The sequence below is a fragment of the Peromyscus californicus genome, unplaced genomic scaffold (genome assembly GCF_007827085.1).
Source record: "Peromyscus californicus insignis strain IS unplaced genomic scaffold, ASM782708v3 Scaffold_4__1_contigs__length_199733344, whole genome shotgun sequence".
Taxonomy (NCBI): Eukaryota; Metazoa; Chordata; class Mammalia; order Rodentia; family Cricetidae; genus Peromyscus; species Peromyscus californicus.
Window position 1 is genome coordinate 117,149,138 of NW_026294562.1, and position 10,106 is coordinate 117,159,243.

Here is a 10,106-nt window from a genome sequence, read left to right on the forward strand (position 1 = left end):
CATGTTTTGAATAACTTATGCTCACTGTTACTGGCCAGTTAAGATTGCTGCTGCCTCTGTGAGCATGGGCGTTGGCTACATACATGTAAATTTCTGTATTGTCTTTTTTTTTTCAAAGCATTTAAAAATTCATGTCAGCTGGGTTTGAGAGTATTTGACAAGTAAGGTCAATGTGGTGAATGCCGGTGAAGGGCAAAGGTGTCTCCTGCTTTCAAGGAGATGGTATTTTGGAGGGACTTCGATAAGCTGTGAAGTGCTTTATGTAAAATGCTGATGATTGACCATGCATGGTCAGTGAGCTAAAAGCAAAGCAGCTTGGTGCAGTGTAGAAGACAATCCTGGTACATGCCTGGTGCTGTAACTCAGTTGTCAAAATTGTTAAAGGGGAACTATTCAAAAATATTTAGCAAAGAACGTATGTTAAGTGCAGTCAGACTGCTCTGGGCATTCAGGGACAGGAGGAGTTCTGTGATCCATTTACATAAACAAAAGGGAGTGGAGGCCTGTCAAGGAAAGTGCAGCCTCTTCTCTGACAAGGGAGCTGTGGGTTAAGGCCAGGCAAGCCTTGTACTGGGCTTGCTTCACTAGAAAGTGATGCAGTTAAAATAGTTTTACTGATTGTTTACTTGGGCATTGTGCCAAATACTTATATAAAAATCAGAAATAGGAGCAGAAAACAGTAAGACTTGGAATGAAAATTATGCTTCAGAGGGAGGCATGGTAGCACATGCCTGTAATTCCAGCACTTGGGACAGGAGGGCAGAATGATCCACAAGTTCAAGGCCAGCATATGCTACATCAGATCCTACTTCACAAAAAAACAGAAAAGAAAATGATACCTTAGGATCACTTCATGCTAAAGACTAGGTTGTCACTAAAGGAGATTAAAGTATGATGTCAAAGTTAACCTAAACTGTCCCACTCCTCCAATATATATTTAACCCATAGAGCATATCCCTCAAGTTAAATAGCTTTTTGTTTTTTTATTTTGTTTGTTGTTGTTGGTTTGATTTTTCCAGATAGGGTTTTACTGTAGCCCTTAATGTCCTAGAACTCACTCTGTAGATCAGGCTAGCCTCAAACTCACAGAGATCCACCTGCCTCTGCCTCTCAAGTGCTGGGATTAAAAGTGTACACCACCACCGCCTGGATAGTTAAGTAGCTTTTATTGGGTGTTTATTGTATATGGACACTCACTTGATCCTTAGAGTAATTCACAATTCCATAAAAAGCTCATGTGAGTCTCAAGGAAGCTTAGTGATTTGCCTCTGATAGTGAGGACATTGATGCACAGGAACCTGACCCTGGATTCTGTCTTCTTGAACTTCCCCCACAGAACAGTTCACATCTCCTCAGAGCTTAGCAGAGGGGAAAGTTAAAAGACTTGTCATTCAGAAGCAGTTCTGCAGGACTCACTGGCCTGGTCTTAATTAAATGTTACAGTTGTCTCCTGACAGTAGGACTTGCTTTCATATTATGCTTTTTCAGTTTAAAAAGAAATGATCCATTTTCAATTTAGCAGCCTTCTTTTCATAGGAAGAAATTATGGTCTTATCACAGGTAAAACCAGCTCAGAGAAGCAATCAGGGCTTGCCCTAGTGCAAACATGTATTTGTAGATAGGTGCAAGAAAGGAAGCTCTCTGCTAGTGAGCCGAGAATATAGCTCTAGAACCTTACAGTGATTCTTCATAGACTTGAAGACAGTGTTACTTAGCACTAACTGTGGGAAGAACTTACTGTCTCACCATCCTGTCTAACCCATGCTGTACACATATTCATCCATTTCCAGGGTTTGAATGCCGGTGTGGAAATGTTTACTGTGGTGTGCACCGTTACTCAGATGTACACAATTGCTCTTACAATTACAAAGCTGATGCTGCTGAGAAAATCAGAAAAGAAAATCCAGTAGTTGTTGGAGAAAAGATCCAGAAGATTTGAACTCCTGCTGGAATACAAAATCCTTTGACCATCTGCAAACTAAAAATTGACTTGAGGTTTTTTTTCCTAGTCCTTGGGAATGTAGAGCACCGTATCTTGCATAGACCTTTGAATCATGCATGTCATCAGAAGAATAGATTTTTGTTTTTGTTTTGAAAATGACTCTGAACATTTATTTCCATTGCAGTTTCTGTGGCTGAAAAGAAGTATTATCCTTTTAAGATCATTTTAATTTTAGTTGAGTGCAGAGGGCTTTTATAACAAATGTGGAGAAATTCTGGAGGGCTGTGATTTTTCCAGTATTAAACATGCATGTGTTGATCTTGCAGTTTATTTCTCATTGTGTATGTATATATAGCTTTTCTCTGCAGCACGATTCCCTTTTGATAATGCCCTTCTGGGCACAACTAGTTATCAGTAACTGAATGTATCTTAATCATTATGGCTGCTTGTGTTTGTTTTGTTTTCATTAACAAAGGTTATACATATGTTAGCATAGTTTCTTTGCACCCACTATTTATGTCGGAATCATTTGTCACAGGAGAATATGTGCTGAGGAGATTCTAAATTTGTGGTTTTTTCTTTTTTTTTTCTTTTTTTCTGTTTTTTTTTTTTTTTTTTTTTTTTTTTTAGTAAAGGAAAGAAAGGCTGAATGCATTTCACTGCTGACTGCAAGTTTCTTTCAGATTACTGTTCATTGGTCTGTGTGTGCACAATATAAAGAGTGATCTGAAGTCATTGTGCTGTATTTATGTTTATTCACCAGTCTTTGATTAAATAAAAGGAAAACCAGAAAAAAAATGCTGCTTTTCTTTCTTTCTGGTAGTTAATTTTCTCTTTAAATCTTCTACTGTTTTGCTTTCCTAATTTGCTAAGAGTACCACTATCTGTCTCACATGTGTTCATGCTCATTTGCTATGACAAATTATATTCCTATGAGTTTTTTCAAAACCAGGTTACTGAGCTCTCACATATTCTGGCCTTCATCTGACTGTCCTGCACTCTGACACACCAAATTAACATCTAATGGGGGCTTCTTTACTCCATAGGATTAGAGACATTCAAACTGTGCCTCAGTAGAAGAATTATAAACTCGAAATTATAAACCCTCCAACGACCTATTTGTCCTCTGGTTTCTAAACTTCTGGAAATTAGTCTGTTTAAAAAGACATTGGCTGTACTTTACAATACAAATTTCTTGATGTAAAATTTCTTAATTTTAATTACTAACTAATGTATATGCGATGGTTTAATATTACAATTATATATTGATCAGCTGATCATGCAGATAGATTTAAATGAGGATTAACCACTGTGACTGTCTCAGTAGCTTTGGATAAAGTAAGCCTGGCATGGTGGTGTGTGCCTGGAATTCTAGTACTTACCAGACAGATCACTGCAAGTCCAAGGCTAATCTGGTCTATATAATAAACTTCAGACCTGGATAATATAGTGAGAGAGAGTTTGTCTTGAAAAGAAAAGGAAAGAAAAAAAAAGAGCCCTTTCATAATTAACAAAATAGCAGGATTAGAAAGGGATTCATGGATTGGTTAAGAGTCTGTAGTACCCCAGCTAATATGTAGCTGAGGACGTCTTCCACCATGCTAGTTTATGCAGGTAATGCTGGAGATGGGGTCCAGACTCCATGCTAGGCAGGGATTTCTTCGGGCCAGTGAAATAACCAAGTACATGAAAGTGCTTGCCACAAAAGCCTATTTTCAGAACCATATTCCCGAGACCTTCACCACACTCATGGGCGCATGCATACACAAACAAAATAGTAAATTTATAAAACAAAACTAGGCCAGGTAGTGGTGGTGCACGCCTTTAATCCCAGCACTCAGGACGAAGAGGCAGGTGGATCTCGGGGAGTTCGAGGCCAGCCTGGTCTACAGAGTGAGTTCCAGGACAACCAGAGCTACTACACAAACCCTGTCTCAAGAAACAAAAACAACAAAAAAACCATAGAATTTTCTTTAAGCCGATAATGTCTATGTAAAACCTATCAATCAAAGAAAAACTAAGATCTACCAAAAAGTACAGACTGTTTCAAAGTGAGAGACAGACAAGGTGCCCATTTTACTGTGTGTATTTAGAATGGTGCTGTTGCATATCCTAGACACTGGCACAAGACACCCATGAGCCAGAAGCAGCACTCAAGCTTTGAACATTGTATGATTTTTTTAATGGCACACCTTAGTAAATCCAGAAAGAGATCACCAGATACAGTAAGGTTTAGTTAGGTGGCAAGATAAAATGCCAGTTTCTACAACTTAACACCAGTTAACTGAAAAGTCAGAAGACATCCTTCCACAGTAGTGTCTGAACAGCACCAGGTGCCTTGAGATTGCAATGGGAAACACTAGATTGCCTCCCAAAGGACCAAAGTGAACTCTGGTGTCAGGTAAAGATAGCCTGATGCTTCAGGGAAAGGAGACATCGAGCTGGAAAGAGGAAATAAATCCTTTGACACTATAGAGAAGAATGTTAAAAGATGGAAATGTAAAACAACACTTTAAAACTCCAAGAGAATAAAAGATTAATAGACCACCTAACAGACCTTAAGATACTTATCTTTAGAGAACATGGGTGTAGCTGGAGTTTTTCTGTGCCCTGGCCTGCCGGCAGTCGGGGCACATCTCTCCCACTAGCATCCTCTCAGTAAACACACAGAGACTTATATTACTTATAAATTGTATAGCTGTGGCAGGCTTCTTGCTATCTGTTCTTATATATTAAATTAACCCATTTCCATAAATCTATACCTTGCCTCGTGGCTTACTGGTATCTTACATCATGCTTCTCCTTACCGTGGCTGGCGTCTCTCTGACTCCGCCTTTTTGTTCCTCCAGTTCTCTGTTAGTCCTGCCTATACTTTTTGCCTGGCTACTGGTCAATCAGCATTTTGTCAATCAATCATAGCAATACATTCACAGCATAGAGAACATCCCACAGCACTTCCCTCCCCTCTTTTTTTTCAAAAAGGTTTTTAACTTTCACATAGTAAAATTACATATAACAAACAATTATCAAGCAAGAATTATAGTTATATCTAGTCTATTTGTATTTGGCAAAAATTAAAGAAGATATTCTATCTTATATTTATGAGTCTAAGGCTTTATATCTAACTTATTTTTTTTATCATAACTAAGGAAAATTATAACTATCTAGTCTTTAACTACATCAAAGACCTCAGAAGGATATAATATTACCTGAGAAACAGGAGAAGGACGCAAGCAACTTTCGGGAGTCTTTCGAGAGTAGACAGAGACAGCTGGCAGCCTGGACAATCATTCAAAGTTCTTTTGTGAAGTTGGGGCATCTGTCTTTAGCCCACAGGCCTAGAGTCTCTCAGTCACTTTTCTTTGTGTCCTATAGAATGTCTGGCAGTTTCTTCTGTGAAGCAGGAACCTGAAGGACCATTTTGCCAAGCAAAGTTCAGTGGTCACCTTCCTATGGGTCCTGTATGTCCAGTCGATCAAGCAGTCCAGGCAAGAACAGTTTCTTGCCCAAATGGCAATTTTTGCGAAGAAGATAAACTCCATGTAGAGTGTCTTCAATGTCCATCCTCTTCTCTGAAGTAAATTGGTACTGCCAGGAGCAGACATGTCTCACTGTCCAGAAAGTCTAAATTTTTAATTTTAAATGCCATATTTTGTAGGTGTTTGAAGTGTTTGAAGACTACCTATCTGAAATATATCTATATATACCTGGAAAACTAAACTAACATGACTTTCAGTTTATCATAGAAGACTAATTATTAATCTGTATTTTTTAATTACCCATTACAATCTAAATGAGTTACATAAACCTAATACCTCAAATGAGAGTAGAAATATATATACAGTATAACAAAATTAACTTCAAATTTGTACCAATAAACTAAAATCCATAACAATGTAAAACATTTTTAAACAAGTTATTACTATCTATCCTATCATATCTACACATGGGGGAGACAGGTTACTTAGTGGAAAGAAGCTACAGTGCAAATCAAGACCACAGGAGATAACAACACCTATCACTTGCCAAAAAATTTGAAGCCTTGCAGTAGCAGTGTTAGAGGGTTTCCATGCTGCTGTTAGTGAATAGTGGTTTGACTCTTCAGAGTTTGTTGATACTTTTTAAAGTTGGGCTTTTAATACACTCTGTCCTCCAGAAGTTTCACTACACACACAAGAAAAACTTAGATAGGTTATAACAAACTTGAAAACCTAGAAGTAAACCCAAGTCCTCACTGAAGAGGAGTGGTCTGTAGAATGTGAGGTCAATACAAAGTACAAAGTGTAAAACGAGGCAGGGTGCAGCTCAGTGGAGAACACACTCAGAGTTCTGTGTTCAGTACTCTGCCATGCAGGGAAGAGCGGTCTGAAAATGGACCTCTTACAAACTGTAGTGACATTTATATGAAGAGAAGGGTAATGATGTAAAACTTGGTCCTTAGATGACAGGCAGCATAGGCTGGTAAGTGACAGTTGACAGCTTTTTGGGTAGCAGATTCAGGATACTCCAGTAAGCAAAAGAAGGCTTTCTGAACCAGTGCGGAGTATTGAGCCAAGGATTATGATTGTTTACCTCAAGCTGAATATTAAAAAGGAAAGTGTCAATTATAAAGCTGTTTGATGACCTTACTTTGAAATTGGGACTGGTGCATGAAAACTCCTGAACCAGCTTGTTATATTGTTTGTTTTTGTTTTGAGACAGGGTTTTCTCTGTGTAGCCCTGACTGTCCAGGAACTCTGTAGATCAGGCTGGCCTCAAACTCAGAAATCCACCTGCCTCTGCCTCCTAAATGCTGGGATTAAAGGCGTCGCCACCACGACCAGCATTTAAGCGTTACTTTTATTTTCAATAAAATTTTAGTCCTCCAGCCTCAGTGTGCCTTAATTGTAAAACCATAAATTACAATCTCTGTTATCCTTTGTCCCTTCTGTGTTGATGTGGAATTTCTTGTCATTTAAATTTTTTGAGGCATTGACTTGGATTGCATGAAATGATTACTCCAAGCATACCATGCAAGAGCCCTGTTTGCCTGATGTCAAGACAACTTATACAAAACTGACAGTGGCTAGAATTTCTTTTCCTCACAGAATTTCTAGAACATTTAGCTGAATATTCTTGGGAATTTAGGAAAGGATCTATGAAGTTTGTTGCTTCTTTTTCATACTGGCTTCTTAGCTTTTTGGTTTTCCTTTTTTTAGTATGTAATCATTAAGATTAATTCAGAGGGACTTGGAGAGATGACCCAACAGTTAAGAGTACTTGTTGCTCTTACCAATCTGGGTTCAATTCCCAGCTCCCACATGGTGGCTCTGTGATTCCTGGGCCCCCTGTGTGCATGGTACACATCCATACACAAATCTTTTTTTTTTAAAAAAAGTTTTTGAAAGATTAGGAGGGCAAGGGGAATAAGCGAGAAATGTGGAGATGAGATGAATAGAATATAACCAATGAAAGACCTTTACAACTAGAAACCTGAGGGCCCCCAATGTTCACTAACATCTGTAATGTTAAAAGGGGGGAGTGATCTCTTATCAGGAGGGAAGAGGGGCTATCAGTGTAGATCCCAAGAACATAGATATTTTAAAAAATACTGTAGATCATTCTATGCCCACAAACGATAAATGAGATGACTGGCAAGTTTCTCAAAAGACCCTGTTCTAGTCTTCCTATTGTGATAAACACCATGACCAAAAGCAACTTGGGGAGGAAAGGATTTATTTGGCTTGTAAGTCCCAGGTCACAGTTCATCAGTGATTGAGGGAAGTAAGTGCAAGACCTGAAACAGAAACAATGGAGATGCTGCTTACTGCCTTGTTCCCTTTTCTTATACAGCCCAGGATCATGTGCCCAAGGGTGGCACTGCCCACAATTGGATAGGTGCTGGGCTCACCTACATCATTAAGAAAATGTCACACAAACTTTCCTACTGCCCAATCTGATGGAAGCACTTTCTCAACTGAGATTCCCTCTCCCCAGATGATACAAGTGTTTGTCACATTGATGAAAAATTAGCCACAGGAACAGGCTTCTAAAATTCACAGAGGGTTTTATACATTAAAGAGAATGTATAATCACCGGGGGGTGGGGGAAAGCCCCTGGTAGGTAAACACTTAAGAAATTAGACAAATTCTCAGCTGGGCGGTGGTGGCGCACGCCTTTAATCCCAGCACTCGGGAGGCAGAGCCAGGCGGATCTCTGTGAGTTCGAGGCCAGCCTGGGCTACCAAGTGAGTTCCAGGAAAGGTGCAAAGCTACACAGAGAAACCCTGTCTCGAAAAACCAAAAAAAAAAAAAAGAAAAAAGAAAAAAAAATTAGACAAATTCTCTGCAATCTCATGTAGAATGCAGTGGCAGAGGGAATGCTTGCCTTTTTTTTTTTAATTTCTAAATTTTATGTGTATGAGTATTTGGCCTGCACATATATATATGTACCCTGTGCCTGCCTGGTTCCTGCAAAGGTCAGAGGAGGGCATCAGGTCTTCTGGAGCTAGAATTACAGGTGGTTGTGAGCCACTATATGGGTGCTGGGAACTGAATTTGGATTCTGTGCAAGAGCAGCAAGTGTTCTTAACCACTGTGCTGTCTCTCCAGCCCTGAGAGAATGCTTTCTAATGTATTCTATCAAATACATTATGAGATAATAGACCAGTGCTTCTCATAAATGTCAATGCAAATAGTCCTTAACAAAAACTTGGCAAGTAGAACCTAAAGATGTATTTTAAAAACTATACACCATAATCAGGCAGTATTTATTTTTGGTCTACAGGGCTAGTTGTACATCTGGTCTCACATCAGTCCTACTGATAGATCCAGGAAAAATACAACAAAATCCAACACCCATTCATAATAAAAATGAAACAAACTAGGAATATACAAAAATTTTATAGATTAAAAGAAAAGGAAAAATATACCCCAAACCTACCTAGTATATTAAGAGGTGAGAAAATTGATACTTTCCCTCTGAGATAGAACGAGACAAAAATGTTTCCTCCTTTACATCCTGTTGATCCACTAATGAAATAGGAAAAGCTACTCAGATTGGGGAGAGAAAACCTGTATTCATTTGCAAATGGCATGTCTGCTCCATAGAAAACCTAAAAGAATTAGCATAACTCTGATAACTAGAAGCAACTATGTGGATTGCAATATATAAACAAGTCAGTGTTTATACCAACAAGAACGTTTTGAATAAGAAAGTAACAGTTTGAATTACCTTCAAAAAATTACTTAGTTGTAAGCCTAGTAAAGTAAGTATAACATTTATGTCAGGAAAAACTAAAACTAATGAGAAAGCAAAGATAGATGGAACAGGAGAGCTGGTCCATAGTCATTGATGGGGAGACTCAATCTGTTCTTCTCTGGTATTTACTCTGGTAAATTCAGTGCAATTCCAATAATCTCAGCAAATTATATTTTGGACATCAACATGATTAAAAAGGTCCAGAAGAGTCACTTATTTTTTTTTTAAACTACAAGGTGCAAGTTGATACAGACTCCAAAATTTAACTACATTGCTCCCATAATGAAAACTGATACTGGCAGAATAATGTATGTGCAACAGAACAGTTCAGAAATAAACCAACATAAATACAGTTAACCGATCTCACAGAGATGAGAAAGACCCTTTGATGAGCCCTCTTAACCAGCAGTGGGAGATGACGGAGGGGAGGGGAGGAGAAAGGAGGAGAGGAGAGGTGATGCGTGAAGAGGAAAGAATAGGTAAAACGAATTGGAAGGCTTATATGTGAAAAATTATAAATATCTTCAAAGAATATACAAATAACCAGATGAAGGAAGGAAATCCATTCAGGACCCAGAGAAGAGTCAACAACACAGATGAGAAAGTATGCAAAATGGATGGGAAATTCAGCAAGAGAATTGGGGTATGTCTGTTTGTTTGTTTGAGAGAGGACCTCACTATGTAGCCATGGCTGGCCTGGAATTCATTGTGTAGACCAAACTGGTTTCAAACTCACAGAGATCCACCTGCCTCTGCCTCTGAAGTGCTGGGGTTAAAGACAAGCTTTGGGGGGGGAAAAAAAGAAGAAAAGAAAAAGTAAAAGCATGATGCAACTTTCAAGATTTAGTCAAGAGACCAATTTAGGAATTCATGGGGTAGAAGGATCTGAAATAACTAAAAACACAGAGACTGCACTTAATGAAAT

At 38.6% G+C, this 10,106-nt stretch overlaps 1 protein-coding gene across 7 annotated transcripts in view; it reads left to right on the forward strand.

Annotated features, from left to right (window-relative positions):
* Window positions 1-2,738, forward strand: part of Zfand6 (zinc finger AN1-type containing 6) — a 70,936-nt gene extending 68,198 nt beyond the window's left edge. For 3 of the 7 annotated variants that reach the window (XM_052762991.1, XM_052762990.1, XM_052762989.1), the window contains one exon: window positions 1,791-2,736. In XM_052762991.1, coding sequence (XP_052618951.1) covers window positions 1,791-1,939 — 149 coding nt within the window. In that variant the 3' untranslated portion in view covers window positions 1,940-2,736. Of the gene's footprint in view, window positions 1-1,790 lie in introns of all 7 variants that reach the window. The other 4 variants (XM_052762996.1, XM_052762994.1, XM_052762992.1 and 1 more) reach the window with 2 other exon arrangements.
* Window positions 2,739-10,106: the final 7,368 nt, after the last annotated feature.